Consider the following 26681-nt stretch of genomic DNA (forward strand, 5'->3'; position numbering starts at 1 on the left):
AACAGATACTAAGAGACATAATCTTACATGGGACAGTGGGACATAGGTGGTGTAGTCTGTAGAAAGTTTTGTCTTTTTTTTTTTAATAGAGGCATGTTATTTATTTTGTTTGTTTGCTTGTTTGTTTATTTATACATGCACTGGTACAGTCAGAAGCACGGGAGGGTGAGAGAATTCACCAGAGCCAGAGCGGGGAGCAGAGCAGGCAGAAGGACCGAAGTACACTGCTGAGGGGAGCAGCGGGCGGCAGGAGAGGTCTGCGCGCCATGCGGGACCCTCCTCCGGTGGCCGGGGAGCAGCCGGGGATCGAACCGGCGCTGCAGAGGCCGCGGGCAGCTTTGCAACCCAGCGTTCAACTGCTGCGCCACCGGGGAGGCCCAAGTTTTGTCTCTTTGAGGAACATTCTCACTCTTGAAAAAAACAAAACAGAATTACCATAGTACCCAGAAATTCCACTCCTCAGTATATACCCTAAAGAATTTAAAATAGGGCCTCCCCTGGTGAATTCTCTCACCCTCCCGCGCTTCTGACTGTACCCAGTGCTTGTATAAATAAATAAATAAATCTTAAAAAAAATAGAATTTAAAATAGCTCTTTGTATGCCATTGCAGCATTTTCCGTAATAGCCAAGATATGGAAACAACCTGTATCCATTGATAAATGGGTAGGCAGACAAAATGAGTTATATCTACAATGGAATATTATTTGACCCTAAAAAGGAATAACAAAGATGGATGAACCTTGAAAACATGTTAAGAAAGATAAGCTGGCCGCCTCCCCTGGTGGCACAGCGGTTGAGCGCTGGGCTGCGAAGCTGCCCACAGCCTCTGCAGCACCAGTTCGATCCCTGGCCACTGGCGAGGGTCCCACATGGCACGCAGGCCTGTCCTGCCGCCCGCTGCTCTCCTCAGCAGTGTATTTCGTCAGTCTGCCTGTTCTGCTCCCCACTCTGTCTCTGCTGAATCCTCTCACCTCTAGCCTGTACCCTAGTTCTTGTATGCATAAATAAATAAATCTCTAAAAAAAAAAAAAAGATAGGGAATTTCCAGGGTGATAGGACAGGAAGGGCCAGATGGACAACTGAGCTACTATCTAGGTGAGAATACAAGAAGGAGAGGCACCAGGAAAGATAAAGTCAAGACAGGTATATACCCTGTTGCATTAAGGTAATACTATCAGCTCTAGCAGAGAGTTTAGGAGAGAATTATATGTATGTGTACACACACATGTATTTTCAATATCTCAAGCCATCGAATGAGACAATTGTTTACTTTAGAAGTTTATGTTTGGATGGATGAAATCTATTCATATTCCATAGAAGGGTGGGGGGTGGGGGGCCCACATGGTGCAGCAGACCACTCCTGTCTTGTCCGCTGCTTCCCTCAGCAGTGTGTTTCAGTTGGTCTGCCTGTTCTGCTCCCCACTCTATCTCTGGTGGGTCTTCTCGGCCCCCTGCATCTCTGGTCTGTGCCCCAGCTCTTGCAGGCATAAGTGGATCAATCTTAAAAAAATAAAATAAAATAAAAAAAGGTGAGGGATGAGATATGGAACAGATCATTTCCATCATGCCTCTTGCTGTTGGATTTGGAAGATGCTGTACATTTATCACTTTCTTTTTTTTTTTTCTTTTTTTAATTTTTTAATTTTTTTTTAATTTTATAGAGGCATGTTTATTTATTTGTTTATTTGTTTGTTTTGTTTTTTGTTTACACATGCACTGGGTACAGCCAGAAGCGTGGGAGGGTGAGAGAATTCACCAGAGCCAGAGCGGGGAGCAGAGCAGGCAGAAGGACCGAAGTACACTGCTGAGGGGAGCAGCGGGCGGCAGGAGAGGTCTGCGCGCCATGTGGGACCCTCCTCCGGTGGCCGGGGAGCAGCCGGGGATCGAACTGGCGCCGCAGAGGCCGCGGGCAGGTTCGCAACCCAGCGCTCAACCGCTGCGCCATCGGGGAGGCCCACATTTATCACTTTCTAAAGATCTTTTTTCATAAAGAGAACCAGCTTTTGTGTAAACTCTGTTCATACAACCAAAGGCACAGCTACACCTATTGTGGGTAACAGACTTTTCTCTACTGACCCTCTGACTTCATTATTCCCTCTGCCTACAGATGACTCTAGGTGTGAGAAGGTGTGCGCAGGTGTGGGTGGGACAGAGGAAGGACAGAAAAGTGGTGGGGATGTTCCTGGAGATGGTTCCCATTGGTTCAGGCTCTTTTTTCCCCTTCTCATGAGAACCTATGTTTGACCTTCATACCCAAACAACAGAATCCCAGCATCTGAGAGAAGCAACAGGTGGGGGCGGGGGGGGGGAGGCAGGGAGAAGCAAAAGAAGAGAAGGAGACCCCCATCAAGGGGGCAGCCTAGGCAGTTTTCTGCAGCACCCCTGAAGGGGATGGGCAACTTCAAGCACCGCTGGTGTCTGTCAGTGATACAGCTTTTACAGGCACCGGGCGGATAGGTGACCCAACTTCCACAAGTAGGCGGTCATCAGGCAGAAACACCAGACAAGGCCACAGGTTACTAATACAAAGCTGTTCTCTGCAGCCTTGTTGAAATGATTGTGAAAGTGGTGAGAGCCCGATTGACTATCAGGAAAGGAGCAGCAAATAGGAACAAGGAGAGTGAAATCAAACCCACATTAAACACTGCGAGGAAGATGTTTAAAAAAACCACAACTGAATCTTTATGTTGACATGGAAAGATGTGTGTGGATGTGTAGGGGGCGATAAAGTAAGTTGGTGAACAATCCATGTAGGATGACCCTGATTTTCTGGGAGAAAATGAATGAGATCTGCAGATGAGAGGATGACCAATCCTGGAGGGACACCACTTAGTTAACAGCAGTGGAAACCTCTGGAAAAGGCATTGAGAACAGCTTGGAGGAGCAGCTTTCTCTTTTTACTCCACATTCTTCTATAGGCTGGAATTCTTCCATAGCGCTTATGCAACACCACTATGGGGTTTTTAAGCTGGCTTTGGTGCAGGGGAGGAGGAGTCGTCGGTGGAGCAGGGAGGGTGGGGGGGGACCAGCTCTGGAAAGGGGCAGCACTCCAAGCTCGGGCCTGATTTGCTCTGGGCACTGGCCACCTCCCCTCTTTGGGCGGGAGCCAGAGCCAGAGTCTTGCTGCTGTGAGTGTTGGGAGAGAGGGGAGGGTGCCCCTGCCAGCCACCTGCAGAGCACAGCACAGCAGCCAGAGCAGCCTAGGGGTGTTGACATTCTCATGAAAAGGCAGTGGAGGAAGCTGGGGTCCAGCAGGCTTTGAGTTGCCCCCCTGAGGATGGAGGGTGGGTGGTCACTGGGCAGAGACTTTCTCACCTGTCCAGCTGGCCAGGCCCTGTCCCTGGCCTGGGTTAGAACATGAGGGCTTGGGCAGCTTTGGATCAACCAGGGAAAGTTTTCCTTCCATGTGAGCTGGTGCCTGAGCCTCAGGTCTCAGAATGGCAGGATAGGGCCTGGGTCTCAGCTCAGTCACGGGGGTTCTCTTCCTAGGATGGTGCCCAGGCAGTGCCAGAGGTGTCAGGCAAGGAGGCTGGGTCAAAAGGGAATGAGCTGCCCATCCCAGAGGTGTCCACAAAAGAGCTAAACACAGGCTGGTGGGCCCCACCGGGGGAAGGTTGTGTGGGACAACAAGGTTGTGAAGGGTGGTGTGGCCGGTTCTCCAGCTCCTAGAAGAAAGGGAACAAGTTTCAGCTGATGGGTCGGGGAAGGCTGTATATGAGGGAGTCAGTATGTGTGCTGGGCCTGGGGAAGAGGCGTGACATTTCAGAGAATGGCGATGTGGCTGTGTTGAAAGGTCACTCATGATCCTCCTGTGAGGCAGGACACAGGTCACAGTCACCAAAGCACAGGATGCTGAGCCACTTGCCCAAGGCCACACTTAAGTTGTACAGTAGCTTTTACAATTCAGAGGGTCCCCAGGGCAGGCCCCACCTAGGAACCGGTGGGTGCCGGCAGCATCGTGATTCAGGTCCAGTGGTTAATTAGTAACTGGAAGGCTCAGCAGCCAGCTCCCAGCTGCCAGGACTGGGAGGTTGAACTTGAGCTAGTTTGGGAGCCAGAGCGAGTGGGTGACAGGTTGCTCCGCCTGGGAAGGCTGTTGGGTGAGTCAGGACTGGGTCTCAGGTCAGAAGGACCATGTAGAGAGCCAGGCAGGTCGCAGTGCTGCGCTCTCGGGCTGCTCCCCAGGACCTGAGCTGGGACCCAGAATCTTCAGGTGGGAGGCTGAGCGGGACACCTGCTGGCCGGTCTGTTGATCTGCAAATGGACTAACTAGTTCCCTAGCTAATTTGCTTCCTAACTACCTACTTCCTTCCCTGCCTTCCTATTTCCCTTCCTTCCTGACTCCTCTGCCTCCCTTCTCTCCTGTTTTCCTTTCTTTCTTCCTCTCCCCCTACTCCCTTCCTTTCCCGCTCAACTAACTCTCTGCCTTCTCAGCTGCTTGATTTTTTTCCTTCCTAACTAATCACTTTACATCCTCACATCCTTCCCACTAACTTCGTTCCTTCCTTTTCTAAATCCCTAACTTCTTCCTGAAATTCCAGGCCTTGGATTTTAGAGTCAGACCACGTGTCTTGGATCCCGGTTTTATCATTTACCAGCTTGATGAAGCCACTTCCTCTCTCCATGCCTCAGTTTCCTCCTCCTTGAAGGAGGGATGGTGGTGGTGTGGGAACAAAATCAGGTCAAGTGGGCCCTTGGGCTGTACTGTCACTGCTCTGTCGTTACTATGTCCCAGGCCGCCAGGTGTGGGAATGAGTTAGAGTGAAAGCTAACCACAGCCACAAAGAGGGAAGAGGATGTTCACGGGACGGGGTTGGAGGGTGCTGTCTGGACAGGCTTTCGGGAAGGCAAATGAGGACAGATGTTAGGACAAGGTTAGCCCAGCAGACCAGATCGGTTATCACAGGGGTCACCTTGGGTCATGGCCCTCCAGCCATGGTGGCTCTGCCCCAGCCTTCAGGGGCACGCACGTCTTCATGCCCTTTTATTCTCTGGCATCCCTGATTCACCTGCCATTCTGAAACCTGCTTTTTTGGTTTGACACTGTATCACATCTATGTTCCTCTTTCCATATTGTGTTTTGGCTGGGTGATTTTCCGTTTTATGTATGTACTGTAATTGATCTTATCAGCTCCTTCTTTGATTCGTTAGTCAAATATGTACCAAACACGGACTATATTCCAGGCCCTGTTCTAGGTGTTGGGCCTTCGAATGAACAAGAAAAGTTTTTGCCCTCATGGAGCCGACATTCTAGTTTAGAGTGAAAACAAACAGTAGCAGGGTTGTGTGGTAAAGAGTCAGAGAGTGATAAGTAGCAAAAGTAAAATATAAAGTGGAAAAAGTGACAGGGAGGGGGTGGGGCTGTCATTGGAGTGGGTGGGGCTGGTTTGAAGCAAGACTAGCCACCCCACTTTGCCCAGGACCATACTGACTTCAGCACTAAAGCCCCACATCCTGGGACACCTCTTAGAGCCAGACAACTTGGGACAATCAGTCACTGGCAATCAGAGAAGGCCTCTCTGAGCAGAGACCTCTGAGCTGTTAGTGGAAGGCAGCTGTGCAGATGTGGGAGGGGAAAGGCATTCTAGGAAAAGGGAAAAGTTGGTGCAGGGGGGCTGAGACCAGAGGGGCACTCCGTATATTTGAGGGACAGCAAGAAAGCCAGAGCGGCTGGAGCACAGCGGGAGGGAGGTTAGTGGAGACCAAGGCAGAGGTGGAGCCAGGAGCCAGGTTGCATGGAACCTCAGGGATCATGATGAAGCCTTTGGATTTTAATCCTGGGTGTGATGGAAAGCCCTGGAATTCCTGGGTAACAAAGCACATGATCTGATTTACATTTTTTTCTTTAATTGGGTAACATTGGTTTACAATGCTGTATATGATTTAGAGGAATATTTTCATACCTTCTCAGATGTATGTCATCACCACCCCCATCCAAGCACCCTTACTTAGTCCTTTACTCTAGGGTATTGAACCCCCTCCTCCTTTTGCCCCTACCCCATTTTCCTCCCCGACTAGTAGCCTCAATTCTGCAGTCATATTTCTAAGGTTTGTTTTGGTCTAGTTTTGTCTGTTCCATTGTGCTTTTTTCTCCATATTCTGCATATGAGTGAAACTATCTGTTACCTTTTTTCTGACTTATTTCACTTAGTATAAGCCTCTCCAGCTCCATCCATGTTGTCACAGGTGGCAAGAGCCCATCCTTTTATAGCTAAGTAGTATTCCATTGTGCATGCATATCACATCTTCTTAATCCACTGCTCTGTTGATGGGCATTTAGGATGTTTCCATAACTTGACTATTGTTAATGGTGCTGCTATAATCGTATTGTAACAGGGTGGTCCCCAGGAAAGGGGGAGGTTTCAGGTTCCCTGCCCCACCCAAGGGAGGGTGGAGGAGCTGAGCAGGGAGAGAAGAGGCTGCAGAGGAGACTGAGAAAGGAAGGAAGCAGGATGGAGCCAGGAGACCTGGAGGAGGTGCATGGAGCCTAGAGACATGTGAAGAAACTGCGCTTGTCTTTAGGTCATGGACTGGGTGACACAGATGTGGGTGAGACCCATGGGGAGGTGACAGTGGCAGCTTTTATCTTGATGTTGATTTTGCTCTTTTCCTTCCGGGCTTGTCTGGTTGTTTCTGACCCTTTTCTGTGGGTCCCCACTGGAAGATACTTTGGACTTGTGGCAGGCTTTGGGGCCTTGTTCTGGGCCGATCCCATATGGATGGACTTTTACCCAAGAGGGGACGGGTAACTTTGGGTGCTTGATTTAGAAATTAGATTCTTTGCCTTTCCTGTATTGTTTTCAAGTTGTATTAAAGTTCCTTCCCATTAAAGTCTCATATGTTTTGTGTTGATGCGGTAGATGGCAGAACCCATTTAGAATAGGTTTGCGGGGTTTGGGCTGCCCCTCTCCCTGCCCTATAACAATATGAGTACATATATCCCTTCTAATTAGTGATTTTGCATTCTTTGGGTAGATACCTAGAAGTGGAGTTGCTGGATCACATGGTAGATGTATTTTTTTTAAGATTTATTTTTATTTATTTATGCATGCAAGAACTGGGGTGTAGGCCAGAGGTGCAGGGGGTGAGAGGATTCACCAGAGACAGAGTGGAGAGCAGAACAGGTGGATCTACTGAAATACACTGCTGAGGGGAGCAGTGGATGAGATAGGAGAGGTCTGCTGCACCATGTGGTTTAGCTCCCTGCCAGGGAATCGAAGCATGCCACAGTGGCTTGCCATAGCTTGATAGCATGAAACTTTAACCCCTGCACCACCAGGGACTCCCGGTAGATGTATATTTAATATTTTAAGGAACTTCTACACTTTTTCCCACAGGGGATTGTGCAGTCTGCATTCCCACCAACAGTGTTTGAGGGTTCCTTTATCTCCACACCCAACATTTGTTGTTTCTGATCTGTTTGTTTTTTATTTTTATTTTTTTAAGGATTTATTTATTTATGCATACAAGAACTGGGGTGCATACAAGAACTGGGGCACAGACCAGAGCAGGGTGAGAGGATTCACCAGAGACAGAGTGGGGAACAGAACAGGCAGACTGACTGAAATACACTGCTGAGGGGAGCAGCGGGCGAGACAGGAGAGGTCTGCTCTGCCATGTGGGTAGCTGGCACAGCATCTAACTAGTGTTGCAGAGGCTGCGGATTGCTTCATAGTGCTGTGCTTAACCCCTTGCGCCACCAGGGAAGCCCCTGTTTGTTTGTTTTTTAAATGGGCCGTTCTCACTGGAAAGAGATGTATCTCAATGTAGGTTTGATTTGCATTTCCCTGATGATAAGTGAGGTTGAACATTTTTTCATATGCATATTGGCCATCTGTATATCTTCCTTGGAGAGGAGTCTATTTAGCCCTTCTGTCCATTTCTTGATTGGTTGCTTTGTTTTTTTGGTTGTTTTTTTTTTTTGTGGGACCCTCTCCGGCGGCTGGGCTCTGCAGAGGCTGTGGGCAGCCTCACAGCCCAGCACTCAACCACTGCGCCACCAGGGGAGGCCCTGGTTGCTTTGTTTTCTTTCTGTTGAATTGTCTGAGCTTTTTGTAGATCTTGGATATTAGCCCCTCCTCAGGTGTATGACATGCAAATATTTTCTCCCATTCCTTAGGGTGTTTATTGGTTTTACTGATTTACATTTTAAAAGTCACTCTGGCTTTGGGTGGAGAGATTGCAGTGGGTAATGACAGCAATCTGGAGACAGTAGGGAGCTGTTGCCTTAGTCCTGATGGAGTTTTGTAGAGTGCTGTGTCCTTGGGTTCACTCTGGGAAAGGTTTCGCCAGAGCTCCTATTTCACGGCACAAGGCGAGTTTCTCCAAGAGACAGAGACGGTAGTGATATTTGAAGAGCAGGTTTATTAGAAAAGGGACAGGATAGTAAAAGACACTTGCATAGACACAAGCGGCCAGGAAGATCTGCCCTGAAAGGGGCAGGTTTGCTGAGAGGACTGTGTGGTTGCAGGGGGGTGGCCTTGAGGAAAGCGGCCCCCGCTGAGGGAGGTCAGTGAAGAGAAGTCCCAGCAGGTACAGATCACGGGCAAGCAGGAGGCTGCTGCCCTGCAGAGGTAGAGAGTTGGTGAAGAGGCACCTGCATAGTCATGTAACAGGGTGGTCCCCAGGAAAGGGGGAGGTTCCAGGTTCCCTGCCCCACCCAAGGAAGGGTGGAGCTGAGCAGGAAGAGGAGAAGCTGCGGAAGAGACTAAGGAAGGAAGCAGGATGGAGCAAGGAGACCTGGAGGAGGCACATGGAGCCTAGAGACACGTGAAGAAACTGCGCTTGTCTTTTGGTCGTGGACTAGGTGACACAGATGTGGGTGAGACCCGTGGGGAGGTGACAATGGCAGCTTTTATCTTGATGTTGATTTTGCTCTTTTCCTTCCGGGCTTGTCTGGTTGTTTGTGACCCTTTTCTGTGGATCCCCACTGGAAGATGTTTTAGACTTGTGGCAGGCTTTGGGGCCTTGCTCTGGGCCGACCCCATATGGATGGAGTTTTACCCACGAGGGGATGGGTAACTTTGGGTGCTTCATTTAGAAACTAGACTCTTTGCCTTACCTGTATTGTTTTTTAGTTTTTATTAAAGTTCCTTCCCATTAAAAACAATACAGGTAAGGCAAAGAGTCTAGTTTCTAAATGAAGCACCCAAAGTTACCCATCCCCTCGTGGGTAAAACTCCATCCATATGGGGTCGGCCCAGAGCAAGGCCCCAAAGCCTGCCACAAGTCTAAAACATCTTCCAGTGGGGATCCACAGAAAAGGGTCACAAACAACCAGACAAGCCCGGAAGGAAAAGAGCAAAATCAACATCAAGATAAAAGCTGCCATTGTCACCTCCCCACGGGTCTCACCCACATCTGTGTCACCTAGTCCACGACCAAAAGACAAGCGCAGTTTCTTCACGTGTCTCTAGGCTCCATGTGCCTCCTCCAGGTCTCCTTGCTCCATCCTGCTTCCTTCCTTAGTCTCTTCCGCAGCTTCTCCTCTTCCTGCTCAGCTCCACCCTTCCTTGGGTGGGGCAGGGAACCTGGAACCTCCCCCTTTCCTGGGGACCACCCTGTTACAGTCACAGGTGGGCAGACAGAGTGCTGCCCCTTTGTAAGGGCTGCAATAGGTTTATTAACTTCAGGGAGGGGCTCATCTTTGTGGGTGGATGGTTTGTGCCCCTGGCACTCCCTATAACAGTCTGTTTCTGGGTGTTGCGCCTCCTGATCTGGGTGTTGATGCCTAAGGGTCTTTGATTCTTTTTTTTTTTTTTTTTTTAAAGATTTATTTATTTATTTATACAAGCACTGGGTACAGTCAGAAGCGCAGGAGGGTGAGAGAATTCACCAGAGCCAGAGCGGGGAGCAGAGCAGGCAGAAGGACCGAAGTACACTGCTGAGGGGAGCAGCGGGCGGCAGGAGAGGTCTGTGCGCCATGCGGGACCCTCCTCCGGTGGCTGGGGAGCAACCGGGGATCGAACCGGCGCTGCAGAGGCCGCGGGCAGCTTCGCAACCCAGCGCTCAACCACTGCGCCACCGGGGAGGCCCAAGGGTCTTTGATTCTAACTGGGTTAATGGATTATGCTAACCCCTTCTACCCCCTACCTAATTGTGTGAGTTAGGTTCTTGACCTTGTATCTCCTTTCCAGTTGTTCTATTCTTATCCTCCATCATTCCCATGCAAGTGACAGAGATGGCTCAGGCAGCAGGTTGCACAGTGGGGTGAGCAGCAGTGGTCTCTGATGTATATGTAGAGTCTAAGGGGACTTCATGGTGGAGTGGAGGTGGGGGAAGGGACCAAGTTTTCTAAAATAAATTCTAAGTAGCTGGCTTGAACTTTCGAGTAGGTGGAGCACCCTTACTGAGCTGGAAGACCAGGAGGAGCAGGGAGGAGCAGGCAGGGGCGGAGTGGAAGCAATGTGCGTCACTTCCAGACAATCATAAAGAGGAAACTTAGATAAATGAATCCAAAGTGCAGGAGAGTGTTAAGTTTGGGAATTGCTGCATATGCTTGGTACTTACAGCCCCAATTCAGCTGGCCGAAATCACCTAGGAGCAGGTACAGAGGAAATCAAAGGATGCAGCCCTGGGCCGGGCCAGTTCAAGGGCAGACGGAGGAGCACAGTCCAGTAGAAGAGATGCAAGAAGATCAGTCAGTAAGGAAAAGCCAGGGGCTCCTTAGCTGAGCCGGTCAAAGGGGTGTGTCAAATCCTTGAAAACTGAGTGAGATAAGAACTAAGAAGCCATCACCAGCTCCACCCCCGGAGCTTGCTGGTCATATTGACGCAGGATAAGGGTGAAAACCTCCTTGGAATGGGTTCAAGAGAAAAAGGGAGGAGGGGTGGACACGAGGGGCCCAGACTGCTCTTTTCAGGCAACAGAGAAATGGGACAGTAGCTGAGAGGGGTGTTGGGGCCTGTGAGTGCTACTAGAGCAAGAGGGTCTCTGAAGCATCCTGTGGTGGACATTTCGGTTGATAGGATTGATGTAGTTTTGTAGAGTGCGGGGTCCTTGGGTTCACTCTGGGAAAGGTTTCACCAGAGCTCCCGTTTCGGCGACACATGGTGAGTTCCCCGGGTGAGTTTCTCCATGAGACGGAGACGTTAGTTATATTTAAAGACCAGGTTTATTAGGGAAAGGGACAGGTTTGCTGAGAGAGGCCTGCATGGTTGCAGGCGGGCAGCCTTGAGGAGAGCTGCCTCCCCTGAGGGAGTTCAGTGAGGAGAAGTCCCGGTGGGCACAGATCACAGGCAGGTAGGAGGCTGCTGCCCTGTGGGGGGAGGCAGTTGGTGAAGAGGCACCTTCATAGTCACAGGTGGGCAGACGGCGTGCTGTCCCATTGTGAGGGCTGCATTAGGTTTTATCATCTTCGGGGAGGGCCTCATGTTTGTGGGTGGATGGTTTGTGCCATTGACACTCCCTATAGCAGTCTGATAGTTTCTGGGTGTTGCGCCTCCTGATCTGGGCGTTGATGCCTAAGGGTCTTGATTTCCGATAACTGGGTTAATGGATTATGCTAATCCCTTCTACCCCTACCTTCTTGTATGAGTTAGGTTCTTGACCTTGTATCTCCCTTCCAGTTGTTCTATTCTTATCCTCCATCAGGATCCCACTCTCATTTCCCCCTTCCATGCAAAGCTGCGGAATGAAGGCCCAGCAGGGTTTTGTTATGAAAAAGAAATGTTCTTGTTCTGGGTTTGTGTTTTGTCAACATGACATCCTGCCCATCTGTGTATTGGTTCAACATTTCTATTTTGCTGAGAGATGGAAGGTTCTGATATTGTTCACTTGGGTTTTCCTTGACTGACACCCCCAGGTGTGGAGGTCTGGGTGTAGCATGTGAAAGTCACACAGAAAGTTCCAGAAGGGCAGGGGCTGTGTCAGGCCTGTCAACTCCTACATTCCCCAGAGCACCCCTTATAAGCTCTGGGGGAAAGGAAGGGACGCTTTGAGTAGCTAATCATGGCAGTAGGCCACAAGACGTTCACAAGCCAGAGTGCTGCCTGGGACTCAGTTTTCCTTCTTACACAGCCACACAGCTGTGGGCCAACCAGGCCTGCCCAGGGACAGTGGGCCAGAGCCCTGGAGAGGCAGGCAGGGAACGGCTCAGGGAGACAAGTGCTCAGCAGACTCAGACCAATGCCAGATGGACTGAGCCAGACAACTGGGCTCTGAAATTGCTGCAGGCTGTTGGGTGTCAAAGTGCTCTCAACTGCCATAGATGAGGCATCTAGAACCTCAGGGTCAGCCCAATGGTCTACTGGGTCTGGGCAGGGCATATCTTCTTACAGAGAGGACTCCTACACACACACACACACGTACACTTACTGATAATACAAACAAGGACTTTCATATGCACACACTTTAATAGACACCGTACTTGTCAGCACCCACACATGCTCACAAGCACATTAATATATATAAAATGCACACTGACACACACACCCACCAAAGTGCACACACACATACACAGAGAACACAGTGACAGAGGCAGACCCACTAGAAAGGTGGTGACACTGACCCCCACAGGCAAGCAGGGCACGCGCCGTCACCTACATACAGATTTACTCACTGACACTTCAGGTCAGAGACACGCCGACAGACAGACTGACACTGAGCACATCTCTGCAGGAAAAACCTGCACAAGACCACCTCACACCACACCCCCTGAGCCACTCAGTCTAACAAGCCTCGAGTGTCTTCTGGGCTCTCCTGCAGCTGTGGACCCCCCTCCCCCTCAGGGAGAGGCGATGTCCCCGAGGGAACAGAGGTCTCCGGTCCCATCTTAAGCTCTGTTGGATCCCGGGTGACATCAACAGCCCCCTCGCCGCTGCCTGCTGGGAGTTCCGAGCTGGGTGCCGGGGCCTGGGCAGCGCCAGGCACAGACACTTCGGCCCTTGTTGGGAGAACAGAGAGCATCTCTCTTGTCCACTGCCCATCCTCTGGCTCCAACCGCTGGTTCTCACAGCAGCCTCTTCCCAGGCTGTGCAGGTACGGGGTTGCCAGGGAGGCCAGCCAGGGCCTGCATAGAGATGTCAGGCCAGGAGAGGGTGTGGGGTGGTCTGGCTGTCAGCGGCAGCAGAGATGGGGGCACTGACTGAAACTAGGCTCCACACCCCCTTCCGGCAGCTCCTCTGCTGGCTGTTGGGGCTCCATGGGGTTGGCCTCTCAGAGCAGCCTGGGCTGGGGGATTCTCTCACTTCCCCTGTGGCCACCTACTCAGCTCCCAAGAAGGACATGCGTGGTGCCTCCCAGGCCCCCCTTATAAGATGGAGCAGTCTCTTCCCAGAGGCTGCAGCTGAGCCCTCACAGTGGGCTAAGCTGTGATCTTGAGATCCATATACCCAGCAGCCCCCGTGAGCAACTGGCCTCTCGGGTGATACCTTATCTCTTGGCCTTGACCTTTCAAGTAGGGGTGGGGCTGTGGGACCCTGGACACCTGAGCCGGGTCCTGGGCATGCAGGCCATACAAGGTGGGGCCAGGGAGGACATTGGTCCTGGCTGCATAGACCAGCTGGCTTGATCTCAGATGGACACTGTCCAGACTTGGGTCTCTCATGGCTCCAGCCCAAGACCCCCAGGTCATTGCCCCCACAGGACATGAGGCAGAAGACCCGTTGTGGGGCGCTAATAGCCCAGTGCTCAACCTGGGCTACATCCAGGAAGTTGGAGTTGCAATACCCCTTTTTGGGGAGCCTGGCCTTCTCCCCTCCCAAGCTCTGTGACCCTAGGCAAATTCCTTTCTAGGCTTCAGGTTCCTCACCTGTGAAAGGGGACCAGCCCTGGTTGTGCTGGGCTCCTGGAGGGCCCCGGCTCACAGCAGCTGCCCAGGCTGTCCCCGACCTTGAAAAGCCTCAGCCTGGGAGGAGCAACCCCGACTGTCCTCTCTCTCCCCGAGATGTGTGGTTAGAGCGGCTGGGCCCAGGGTAGCGTTTCTTGTCCCTGAAGCCTGGGGTAGGAGCTGCTCAGGCTGTGGCAGGTGCACAGGACCAGGGAGGCCAGCGGTGCCTGAGGCCCTGGACAGGTGAAGCTAACTGCCCAGCAGCTCTCATGCCTGCTCCTCCCTGTGTGCAGAGCCCACCTGCTCACCCTCACAGAATGGACTCTAGCCCTGCCGGGAGCCCCAGTCCTCAGGTGAGTGGGTCTTGGTTCCCCCACCCACCAGGGGGCTCATTTCCTCCCTGACAAGGTTTATGGAGGTGCTGACCACCCTGGTGGGCCACCTAGGGCAGGCCAGGCGCCAGCAGGGGTCACTGTGAGCTCACAGATGTGAACCATTTGCAGGGTTAATAGAAAACAGTATTGACAGGGTCTCAAGAAGTCAGCGGGGTGAGAAAGTCAGGGCGTGAGCACAGCTGGGTTCTAATGCCAGGGAGGCTGCTTGTAAGCCCCTGGACAGCTCCTCTTGGGCTCAGTTTCTGCACTCTCATCGTTGGCAGAACAGCCAGCAGCCTCCCAAAGCGGGAAGGAGGGAGGGGGAGAGGTAGGGAGGGAGGGAGGGAGGGAGGGAGGGAGGGAGGGAGGGAAGCAGACCAGCAGAGATGATGGAGAAGAGATCAAGGAATCAGGGCCTGGGTGCGGCATCACAGAGCAGAGCCTGCTAATCTTAATCACCTCTTTTTCGAAATGTCTTTAGCCTTCAAGGGCCAATGGGAACATCAACCTGGGGCCTTCAGCCAACCCAAAGTGAGTTCTGGTCTCTCCTCCCTGTCTCCCCTCACCTGGGAATGAGATAAAAGTTCTCTGTTCTGGTGTCAAGACCCTTTGCTGTTTATACCCACGACCCTCCCCCAATTTATCTCTCTTTAGTTTTCCAATATTTACCCCTGCTGAGCCCCATGCCCGGAGTGTCCCCCAAGTTTCTGCCTTATTAGCAGATTCCTATCCTTCAGGGCCTTCTCAGGTTTGGGGGACCAGATCTGCCGCCCTCTATGCGGTTGTATGTGCTTTCTCTCCCCTTTGCCTCTTGTCTGCTCCCCTGAGAGATCTTCAGGGGCGCCCCGGCTTACAAGCCCTCTCTTGGCTGGGAGACCTTGGCCTTTGTTGAACAGCAAGAAGCCTTGGCTCCTGGAACATTCCCTGTATTCTCCAGCTTCGAAGTGAAAAAGAAGCCTGGATTCGATCTCAGGTACCAGGTTCCCAGGCTCACCAATGCAGACCTGTGTTCCTCCCTCTCCCCGCAGCGCCCGGCCCACCGACTTCGACTTCCTCAAAGTCATTGGCAAAGGGAACTACGGGAAGGTGAGTGATGCAGCGAGGGTGGGAGGCCTGGGTCTCCCCTTCTGCAGCCTCCTTCTCCTGCCTGTCACCTGCTAGTGCAACGAGGCGCGCTCATGACCTGGAGAGCCACAGAGTCAGGGCTGGTGCTGGAAGTCGTGAACTGCCCTGGATACAGACAAGGCTCGGAGCAGCAGTCACATCTGGACTCTGTGCTTGTGCTTCTGTGCAGGTGCTACTGGCCAAGCACAAGTCAGATGGAATGTTCTACGCAGTGAAGGTGTTACAGAAAAAGTCCATCTTAAAGAAGAAAGAGGTACCAGAGCTTGGGCATAGTCATTCCCTGTCCTGCTTCTTGATCCCCTATTCAGGGTGGTTCCGTACTTTGTGTGTTTATGGTGTGGGAGGCTTGGGTCCGGGTGCAAGGGTGATCACAGCCCTCCTGGAGTTCTAGATGCTTCAGCTGACTTGAATCTCAACAAAACCAACCCCATGAGGAGGACTGAGCAAATCCTGAGAGAGGAATGAATTTCAAGTCAGAGAACTCAAGGAGAGGGAGTGAATGTTAACCAGCCATCTCGGGCTGGGAGGGGTGGTCCTTCTGAGGGAGGTGGCCTTGAAAGTAGGATTCCCATGGTATGAAAAGAGGGTGTCCAGGCAGGGAGACAACATGAATGTGGATAAAGCATGACATCTTTCTTCTTAGAGATTTTTCTTGGGACTCATTTGTGCAATAATCACATATGCTTTGCCTATCACCCCAGGGCAGGGGTTTCTGAGCCGGGGGCTGGAGCTGCCTGCAGTTGAGGATGAGGCTGATCAGGCAGATCCTGAATACTAGGCAAGGTGGCTAGTACTGGCTGTGAAGGCAGTAGGGAGCCAGAGGGGGTGTTAGAACAGGGGCATGAGAAGGTCCTGGGTGGGGAGAGGAAAGGAAGGAGGGCAGGAAGACAGGAAAGCACAGAGAGGGAGGGGGGGAGAGGGTGAGGTCACGTGGGTGTGCGGGGTGCCAGGGCTGCGCTGGCAATGACCATCCCTGTCATGACCTCACAGGAGAGCCACATCATGGCGGAGCGCAGCGTGCTCCTGAAGAATGTGCGGCACCCGTTCCTTGTGGGCCTGCGCTACTCCTTCCAGACACCCGAGAAGCTCTACTTTGTGCTCGACTATGTCAACGGGGGAGAGGTGGGTGGGCGCAGGCGCTTCCCTGGGCTAGCTCATCACTGGGCACGATCCATCCCACATGCCCCCTGAGTGCCAGGTTCTGCACTGACCTCACTTGGCCCTGCCACAGACCCATTTGGTAGCTAGAGAGCCGGGGCTCGGGGAGGTAGCCTCCTTGCTCAAGACCACCCAGCCTGTACCTGGCAGAGCCAGCATCACTTTTGACCTCCCCGTAGTGAGCTGCCCACAGGTTCACTTCACTGGACCCTGCAAAGGTCACGGAGGTGCTCTGTGTGTGTCCACTGACCCCAAATGACACCATAAGCCACAGAGTAGGGTGACTGGTCACTGCAGTAAGCAGACCTGAGGCCACCGGCTGACTCAGAAGCACAGCTGGCCCCTTTTTGGACTCTCTCTCCAAGCAGGATGGCAGAGTTCATTGGGCCCCTGTTAGTGGCCGCTGCACCCCACCAGACTTGACCTAGGTGACCACATGCGTTTTAGACAGACACCACGAGGGGAGCTTTGTCCTGCAGCCCTAAGTGCCCATAATCACCCTGTTGCCTGGGACGGGGAAAAGCACATCTTTGAACTACTTGGTTTCCCATCCCTGCTCTGCCAGCGATGAGCTACCTGACCTTGTCCCAGGGCCCTGACTGCTCTGACCCCGCCCACGAGATCCCTGGAGGTCGTCATGAGGAGTAAATGAGATGAGAAATGTGAAACTGCTGGAACACAGTAGTTGCTCAACCCATGCTACTTCATCTCTCCCGGGACGCTCGCCGCCCTCACTGCTCTGCTGGAGGGGGCCAGTGCGCCCCCTTGCATCTGAGTTGCAGTCCCGAGAAGGGGTGACAGGGCCAGCCTCCCCCACCTGCTCTCCAGGAGCCAGAGTGCAGCCCCCTCTCACAGCACCTCCTCCCTTGCAGCTCTTCTTCCACCTGCAGCGGGAGCGGAGGTTCTTGGAGCCCCGGGCCAGATTCTATGCAGCCGAGGTGGCCAGCGCCATTGGCTACCTGCACTCCCTCAATATCATTTACAGGTGAGGCTGGTCTGTGGCTCAGAGCCAAGAGGTCGTGGATCTCTAAGTTCTGATGAGATCTCGGTGATGACCTTGGTTTCTTGCTGAAGAGGACCCACTCGGGGGGAGTGGGCGGAGCCTCACCTCTCCAGGATGGAGGCCCGTCTGCTGGGCTCTCCCTCTACATCTCTGCGAGCCCCCTGCCAGGACCCCAAGTCCCCAGGTCTCCTCACTAAGTGGCTAAGACATCACAGCGCCTTTTCCTCTTATTTCCTGCAGGGACCTGAAACCAGAGAACATTCTCCTGGACTGCCAGGTTGGTGTGTGTGTGTGTGTGTAGCTACATGTGTGTACAGGTGGTCATGTGCTACACACATGTGCATGTATGTAGGGCCATGTTTGTATGTGTACATATGTGCGTACACAAATGCTTGTGTGCATTGTATACTCTAGACTTATGTGTGCCCCAGGTGTGTGTAAGAGGTCTGGGGGGGAGGGGAGGAAGCAGGTGGAGATTCATAGGTTTTGTCCTCCCTCCGTGTCTTAGGCTGTGTTCCTCAGAGATAAACTCTGAGATGGGGGATTGGGTGGAGAAGGTTATTGGGGGACATTCTCAAAAGATCCACCTTTATGGGGTCAGCAGGGGGGATTGGGCAGAGGGAAAGCCTACCTGCGTGGGGATTGCAAGAGAGGCCCCTGCTGACCTTACCCCACAGCTGCTGCCCTGGGGTGTGGCATCTGGGCTTTGGGGTTAAACCTAGTCTACTCTTGACTTAGATCCCCTCCTACTCCTCTCCTCATTCCTCCCCAGGGACATGTGGTACTGACGGATTTTGGCCTCTGCAAGGAAGGCGTGGAGCCTGAGACCACCACATCCACGTTCTGTGGCACCCCCGAGGTAAACCCAGCCTCCAAGGGGAGGTCAGGCTGTGATGGCTGAGCAGACTCACAGTCCCCCTGAGCAGACTCCCTCCGCCCACCCAAACCCATCCCCTGAGCTGGCTCGTTTCATCCTTATCTGTGCAATGGGGGCACTTGGGGCTGCTGGGATGCAGCTACTTCTGGTAAAGCTCCATAGCTATGCTGGCCAATAGAAATAAGAATAGACACGGAAGGCAGATATGCAATAAAAAATTTTCCAGCATCCACATTGAGAATGTAAAAAGGAGTGAGTGAAATTAATTTTTTTAATTTAATTTATTTTTTTTTAGTGAAGTTAATTTTAATGCTACATTTTAGTTAGCCCAAGATACGTAAAATGGTGTCATTTCAATATACATAATCAGTATAATTGTTGAGACAGAGATATTTTCTCTTTTTGGGGGGGAGTTTTTGGGGAGTAAGGTTTTGAAATCCAGTGTGTCCATCTTAGCTCAGGTCAGCCACATTTCAAATGTTCAGCAGTCACATAAGGTGAATGGTTGTGGTCCTGGACTCCACTGCCCAACAGTGTGAAGTCCATGAGCAGCAGGAGGGCCTGGCCTGACAGTTACGATCAGGGCCTGCAAGTGTAAAACACGGACCACCCCCCTCTTTCAGCCACCAAGTTCCCGGAGGGTTAAAAATTATGAGTCTCAGCAGTAATTCATATATGTCTGTCTGTCCTTGCAGCCTTGGGGTTAAAACCTTTCCTTGAACTCTCACCAGTGTTGAACCTTGAGCCTGAAGGGGCTCCCAGTTGTTTGGACAGATGTTGGGGTGGGGACAAGGGACTGAGGTGGCAGGACTGGGCATGTGTTCATCTGTCACTGTGAACTCAAGTGTCACCTGTCTCTGCCGATTCCACTCCATCTCTCTGTTACCAAAGTCTCCAGTCCAAGTATGTGCCCTGTTTCTTTACACCTTACTGTTAGTCTCCTCACAGCACTGGGTCTACTACCAGGCCTTTCCTATTCCAGGACACTGGCTGGATGCTTTTCTGCAAACCAGATAAAGGCACTCTCTCTAGGCAGACTAATCAGATAAATGTACCCCTTTAAACAAAAGTAAAGTTGTCAGACATAGCCCTGTACTAGGGTTATGGCTTGGGGGGCGGGGATCCTAGCCAGGGTTGCAGTCCCCTCTACTCCTCAGTCCCCTCTACTCCTCTCTACTCCTGCGTGTGCAGTACACAACACATAAAACTGTACAGGGCAGCCCTGCCTGCCCTCCTCTATGTCTCCAGCATATTGACAAAAGGCCTTGCACAAAGCAGGCCTTTGTCAATGTGAATGACCACACAGCCAGCTAAGGGATAATCACGGCAGCATCAACCCCAATCATCTTTTCCTCCAAATGCCTTATTTACAAATGAGACCGAGGTCGGGGTCTTTCAGAGAAGTGTGTTTCCCTCCACAGTACTTGGCTCCAGAAGTGCTTCGTAAAGAGCCGTATGATCGGGCAGTGGACTGGTGGTGCCTGGGTGCAGTTCTCTATGAGATGCTGCACGGTCTGGTGAGTGGGGTATAGCTGTCTGCAAGGATACTTGGCTCTGGGGAGAGCTGGGGTGGCTCTGCCCTTCATGTACCTGCTCAGGCTTTGCTCAAGGAACTGAACCAGCCATCTCTCCAACTCCAGGCTAAAAAAAAAAATACCAAAATGAATATGAGGACTATCTATTTCTCCATAATGTCAGTTCAGCACTTGGAGGTTTTCAGCACAGCATCTCATACAGTGTTATTCCTTTCATGCCTCAAGACAGCCTTTGGAGGCTGACGTTGCAGGAAATGGAATTGCTCTTATTTTATTGAGAGGGAAACTGAGGCCCAGAAAGGTCACTGAGCTGGTGGTGGAACCAGCCCCTGAGCCCCGTGCTGGACAGCCTACCTACGTGGAGGCCTGGGTAGGCTCAGCCAGGCAGGCTTTTCCCGAGTGGCCCCACTGACACAGCTCAGTAGGCAGGCTCTGGAATCCACTGGAGGAAGAGCTGGTAGTGGCAGCAGGAGGAAGAGCCTCAGGAGAGAGTGGGCTCTGACAAGGGCTTGGGGCGGGCTCTCTTCCTAGCTCTGTGGCTTAATTGCATCTGAAAAGCTGCAGCATGTCTTGAAGAACGGTGGTGGCCGAGATTGAGCCGGAAGATGAAGGAAAAAGTGTTGGCTTTGCCAAGTGTAGTGTTGGTGCACAAGCTGGGTGGAGGGAGATGGGCTGGGGGTGCTTTGGAGGGGGGTGGTCATGGGTAGGGAGAGAATTCTTGGCCTTCCCAGCAACACCCTCATCTGTGCTGGCAGCCTGGAGATCTGTCTCTCTCTCCAACCTCCCATGAGTCACTCACTGCGCAAGACCTGGGTCTGGCCGAGTCCTTCTGGGCTTTGCTCTGAGTCTCCCTGAGCCCACTTCAGTACAGATGATCCTCCAGCATCTCTCCCTCTCTCACCAGCCACCCTTCTACAGCCAAGATGTGTCCCAGATGTACGAGAACATTTTGCACCAGCCGCTACAGATCCCCGGGGGCCGGACTGTGGCCGCCTGTGACCTCCTGCAGGGCCTTCTCCACAAGGACAAGCGGCAGCGGCTGGGCTCCAAAACTGACTTCGTAGGTGACCTGCCCGCAGGGCACTGGACCCTTGTGGGGGCCTCAGCTTCTTACAGAGGCAGCTCCAAGCACATGCTGTACACCCAGCTGCCCTCTAAACCCAGGCACTGCTAACTCCCTCATTAGGAAGTTCAGTTGTGGCTGCTGGATTACTTTCTTCTGTTCAGTTTTTATTCAACAATATTTACTGGGCACCTACTATGTCCCAGACACTGAGCTGGGTGCTAGGTGCTAGGGATTCAATAAGCTGGGTCTCTGCTTTTACTGAGTTTATTCCAGCAGGGCAGACAACATTGGCCATTGTTAGAATGTGACAAATATGAGAACAGAGATGAGCAATGAGGTGAGATGGACAATAATAGGAGGCGGTGAATTGACACTGGCAATCAGGGAGGTCCTCTCTGACGAGGTGACAATTAAGCTGAGACTTAAGGATGAGAAGGAGCTACTCATGCAGAGAGCTGGGAGGAAGCATCTCAGATACAGGGGTGTGGCACGTGCAAATGTCCTGCTGTAGGAACAAGGTCAGACTGGTAAGCTTTGGTGTATTTCGAGCAGGGGAATAATAAGACCCAATTTAAGTTTGAAGAAGTTCCATTGCCTCTGTGCAGAGAATGGACTGGATTTGTTTTTCATATACGTCTGTTCCTTATACTGCCCAAGCTAGGCACTCTGGACAGAGTCTGTTCTCTTAACAAGTTGATGGCTTTTTTTTTTTTTTTTTTTGGTTAAAGTAACACTTTAAAAATAACCTAACATTCTTTACTCAACCAAAGATAATTTGGATTTCTAAAAAGAAGATCACAGTGTTTTTTTCCCTAGAGGTTTGCTTTCTCTTCTAGCATCATGGCTGAGATGCAAGGACTAAGGCAGAGGACATGGGTTCAGCAACCTCTACCTCTTACTGCCTTAGAGCCTGGGGCAAATTACTTAACCTTTCTCTATGTGTGCCTCAGTTTCCTCATCTGTAATGACAGTACAAAGATCAATGAATTAACATCTGCATAGCATTAAAGTCAGTGCCGGTCTCATAATAAGTGCTTTTAAAGCCTGTGCACCATCATCCCCACATGTCAGATACTATGAAGTGAAACAACATTTAGAACATCTGCCTCCTCTCTCACTGACCAGCTTAAAGAACAGGACTTTTGTGAAGACTAGACCCCTCCTACCAAGTGGAAATTTGTACCTTCAAAATATGCATGATTTTAAAAAACATGTACAGTCAGTTGCTGGTAGAATTGGGGCTCCAGGGGTGTTGGGGGCAGGGTGGCATGACCTATGGGAAGATTACTTTTTGATCAGCACGTTCTTCCTGCAGCTTGAGATAAAGAACCACGTATTCTTCAGCCCTATAAACTGGGATGACTTGTACCACAAGAGGCTGACTCCACCTTTCAACCCAAACGTGGTAAGGCACCATATTCTGGACTCTTGGGATTCCCAGAGCTGGTGAAAGCTTAGGGGGGTATCTGGGACAACACTCTTTCTACAGATGGGAAAACTGAGGGCCCAAGAGGCTCAATGATTTGTCCAAAGCCACACAGTTAGTTCAAGGCAGAATTAGGTCTAGAACCCAGAAACCTGACTGCCAGTAGAGCTGTGCAGTTCTGGTGGCCACTCTTATTTCTAGCATCACTGTCCCTTCCTCTGAGCCCTTTACAGTCTGTCAAGTGTTTGGAGACATACAAAGCCACACCCTGTGATGTTATTTTAATCTATTTTCTATGATTAGCTTTTATCCTGATAGTAAACATGACATATATTCATTGTCGAAAGAGTGTAAAACAAGTTTGAAACAGCCAGGAGAAAAAGTTTATAATCTTACTGCTCTAGGTATGTTTCCTTCCAGTCTTTTTCTTTTCTTTTTTTTTTTTTTTGCATAGTTAAATCACACTTTTAATAGTTTCTCCTTTTTTTTTTGTGCTAAAACTATCATGATATCCCCAAATCAAGTGGAAAACTTTTTAACTTTTATTGACTATATAATATTTCCACACTGCATTGCTAATATTTACTCAACCCTGCTCCTAACAGTGAACTTTAGATTGTTATTTTCCCCTTTATTATAATGTGATGATGAACGTCTTTAAGTACTGATCTTGCCCAGAGTTCTGATTATTTCCTTAAGATGGATTCCTGATGGGGCATTTCCAGATCAAGAACATGAACTTCTTCACTTTCTTGGCTCATAACTATTTTAGCTTCTTGATTCATACTGCCTTCACTTTGCTGGGAGTGCAATCTATAATACTTTCTATCAGCAGCGTTTGCTGTAGACTCTCACCTTACTCTCTGTAGCATGTGCAACTATAACTGTTTTTCACTTTCCAAAGCTTTTAAATGAGAAATGGCACCTTGTATGGCTTTAATTATATTTCTTTGAATTCTGGCTCCTTTAAAAATGTTAATTAGCAGGGCCTCCCCGGTGGCGCAGCGGTTGAGCGCTGGGTTGCGAAGCTGCCCGCGGCCTCGGAGGCGCCGGTTCGATCCCCAGCTGCTCCCCGACCACCGGAGGAGGGTCCCACATGGCGCGCAGACCTCTCCTGCCGCCCGCTGCTCCCCTCAGCAGTGTACTTCAGTCCTTCTGCCTGTTCTGCTCCCCGCTCTGGCTCTGGTGAATTCTCTCACCCTCCCGCACTTCTGACTGTACCCAGTGCATGTATAAACAAAAAAACAAACAAATAAATAAATAAAACATGCCTCTATTTAAAAAAAAAAAAATGTTAATTAGCCATGGTGTGTGAGTGAAAGGAGCCTCATTGGAAGAAGACCTCAGACATTCTCTCGGTCACTATAAAGTGCAATGTTAAGCTGTGCCAGCCCCCTCCGTCCAAGCAGTCTGCACACCTCACTGCTCATGTGGACTTGCTGATTATAGCTTTCCTTTGGTCCAAGTTCATGAACTTGTCATTAAGTGCCAGGTTCTTGCCCACAGTGGTCAGAGAGGATACACTCAGTCCAGATACCTGAAAAGGAGCCTGAGGATAATATTGAATATCCATCCTGGAGAGAGTGGCATGCAAAGTACTAGACAGGGAGGTCACAGATGCAGTGTGTAGGCTTTAGACTGAGACCCACTGGGGAGGAACTCCTGGTTCCGCCACCTACTATGTGGGAGCTTCTTAACAAAGCCTTCATTTGCTTAAACAAACAAATCAACAGAAAACACTTGCCTTGTCTAGCGTCACACAAGCTAGCAAAGGCCAGGATCAGGATTCACATTCTGGTCTGGGAACTCTGAGCCCAGGGCTGGGGCCATTGTGCGATGTGGCCTTTTGAGGAAACTGGAGACCATGGTCTGTCAGGTCCCACAGCCCAAGACTTGGAGACAAAAGCAGATCAGAGGTCCTTCCATTGCTCCCCTGCTACTTCAGTGAACCCAGGTAGTCCATTCTTGTCCATAGACTGAGCCTTCACAGAGAGATTGTGTCCTTTAGCTGCTGCCTAACAGGTCACCCAAAACCAGATGGTTTAGAACAGCGTTTTATGTCATTCAGATTCCATATGCTAGCTGGGGTGGGGGTGGGGACCCATTGCAGGGCCAGGCCAGCTGGGCTGTGCTGGGCTCTCTCACATCAGTGGTCAGCTGGCAGGCCAGCTGGCAGTGAGGACCTAGCATTGCCTCATTCCCATCCCTGGTGGTTGGCAGGCAGCTGGGAACTGGGTTCTCTTTCGGGAGGCATCTCCCTCTGCAGTAGGCTGGTCTGGACTTGTTCACACGGTGGCCCCAGGGTTCCAAGTGCAGCAAGAGCACAACACCCCATGTTTTTGAAGCCTCGGCTTACGTCACATTTGGTAGTTGTCCCATTGACCTGAGCAAGTCACATGGCTGACCCACATTAAAGGGATGGAGAAACAGATCAGCTTTGAACGGGGAAGGGAGAACTTGTGATCATCTCAGCTGTCTCCCACACAAGTCTTCCCCTCAAGTAGCTACAGCTGCCCCGTGACCATGTTATCCTATTTTATTTTCTTCCTAAGACCTATCAACACCCCAGTGTAGCTACTTGTCTGTTTGTGCACATGCTTATTGTTCTTCCTCCTACTTCCTGCCTGACATAACTGCGTGAAAGCAGGGACTCATCGATTAGCTTCCCTCTATTCCCAGTGCCATGAACAGTGCCTGGTAGGCGTCTCATAAATACATGTTGACTAGACTTGACTGAGGATCAGGTGCCAGGGGTTAGAGGACTTGATATGTGGTAACCACCAGGCCTTGTGGAATAAAACAACTAATACAAGTGCATGGGTGACAGTGAAGGGTGCCCATGGGGTGCACAGGGGGGAGACCTAGCATCCCTTGGCAGCTGTGACCCCAGGCTTCCCTTTTCACTGTTGGCTTATATTCACAGGCAGGTCCTGCTGACTTGAAACACTTTGATCCAGAGTTCACCCAGGAAGCAGTGTCAAAGTCCATCGGCTGCACTCCTGACACCACGGTCAGCAGCTTGGGGGCCTCAAGTGCATTCCTGGGATTCTCCTATGCCCCTGAGGATGACACCATCTTAGACTGCTAGAAGAGAAGGTCCCGTGGAACCACTGATGCCTGCTGGTATCTTTAAGAAATGACCTTCAGCTTCTAGCAACCAACTGCCCATCACATAAAAGAATAGTGATAGGTCCCCAACTGGGACTGGTCCCAAGGGCATCACGCATGCAGAGACTTTCTGCATCTTTGCCATTCTTGGCAAATGACTTCTAATCTTAGGATTGCCACATTATTACGAGATGGTTAAAGGAATTCTAGTCAACACTTCTGTGTCCTGGGAAGAGAAAAAGGAGAAAAAAGCAAACCGGCATCTTTACAGAACCTTTCTGGCAGCCCCGCCCAGTGACTTCTACTGACATCTTGCTAGGCACCCACCCCACCTGTAATGGAGGCCAGATATATAACGGAGGCACATCACTGCCCCAGCAACACGGGTTCTGACCCTAAGGGAGGAGAAACTGTCGGGTGGGCAACTAGCACTCTTCAGTACAAGGCCTCTTGGTGTTTGGATTTTGATGTCAGTGTATAAAATGACAGCGATGTAACGAGATAGAGGCTATCACCACATCCGCTCATTTTCTACACTGATGGTGTCTTTCTTTGCTGTGGGTGGTAATGGGCATTTGTTATTAGGCGTGCCTGCCTGGCATCCTCCTTCTTTATGAGCCTTGATAAGGGCAATTACTACCTCCATTTACAGTACCTAAAAATACAAGATGCTGATCTTTCCAGGTTCCCTGCAGCAAGGGCCAGGAATGTGACCGCGTGACTCACCTGTGCCTGATTTTTACCCAGAGGAGGGACTGGGAGCTCTCTTTCATGTGACAGCTGAGGCAGCTGTACCCCAAACACAGAGTTCCTGGTGTAGAATTGGTAGCACTTGGTCGTAGCACTTGGTCTTCAGTGGTGGTGGCAGCAGCAGCTTCGTCATGCCAGTGCCCCGGGAGCAAGCCTGTCATCCCTGGGAAGCTCTGACCCTCATCCTTTAGTTCTCCCAATGAATTTGAGAGCTTCTGATTCTTTTAACACACTCCTTTTTTGCTTACTTGGCCAAAGTCAACTTGAGAACACCTGATGATACCAAGCCAGTCTCTATGCTATTCTTTCAAGTCTATTATCAGTTTCTAACCCCTTTTTGCCACTGAATAGGGACATAGAAGTTTTCCTTTGCCTGAAAGTTCACATTACTAATACAGGTGAGAGCTGGGATGTGGTGCCATATGAGCAGGTTGGGACTCTTTCCTGGAACCTAATGCTGGTCTGTCCCTCGCCCTGGCTGTTAGGTCCC

The 26681-nt window shown here is 50.9% G+C and overlaps 1 protein-coding gene across 3 annotated transcripts; it reads left to right on the forward strand.

Moving 5' to 3' along the window:
- The first annotated feature begins 4061 nt into the window (after window positions 1–4061).
- SGK2 (serum/glucocorticoid regulated kinase 2) lies at window positions 4062–26179 on the forward strand. Of its 3 annotated transcripts, none has more exons than XM_037498991.1 (14): window positions 4062–4214; window positions 12730–12979; window positions 14063–14122; window positions 14625–14674; window positions 15172–15229; window positions 15438–15521; window positions 16259–16390; window positions 17299–17411; window positions 17670–17706; window positions 18202–18288; window positions 19728–19823; window positions 20746–20901; window positions 22223–22312; window positions 25257–26179. In XM_037498991.1, exons 3-14 carry the CDS (start codon window positions 14087–14089, stop codon window positions 25419–25421), a joined length of 1104 nt encoding a protein of 367 aa, XP_037354888.1. In that variant the 5' UTR covers window positions 4062–4214; window positions 12730–12979; window positions 14063–14086; the 3' UTR covers window positions 25422–26179. The 3 variants fall into 3 exon arrangements, with proteins under 3 accessions (XP_037354888.1, XP_037354896.1, XP_037354904.1); XM_037498999.1 differs by having other exon boundaries at window positions 4078–4101; XM_037499007.1 differs by lacking the exon at window positions 4062–4214 and adding an exon at window positions 11044–11052.
- Window positions 26180–26681: the final 502 nt, after the last annotated feature.

The sequence above is a fragment of the Talpa occidentalis genome, unplaced genomic scaffold (assembly GCF_014898055.3).
Source record: "Talpa occidentalis isolate TD23 unplaced genomic scaffold, MPIMG_talOcc4v2.1 talOcc4.10, whole genome shotgun sequence".
In the NCBI taxonomy this organism is placed as follows: Eukaryota; Metazoa; Chordata; class Mammalia; order Eulipotyphla; family Talpidae; genus Talpa; species Talpa occidentalis.

Excerpts from the sequence above, each read along its gene's own strand:
- SGK2 (XM_037498991.1), top strand. The coding sequence starts at position 14,087 with ATGGACTCTAGCCCTGCCGGGAGCCCCAGTCCTCAG. Across the intron at positions 14,675-15,171 it reads GGGCCTTCAGCCAACCCAAA|CGCCCGGCCCACCGACTTCG; the intron begins GTGAGTTCTGGT and ends CTCTCCCCGCAG. Across the intron at positions 22,313-25,256 it reads CACCTTTCAACCCAAACGTG|GCAGGTCCTGCTGACTTGAA; the intron begins GTAAGGCACCAT and ends TTATATTCACAG.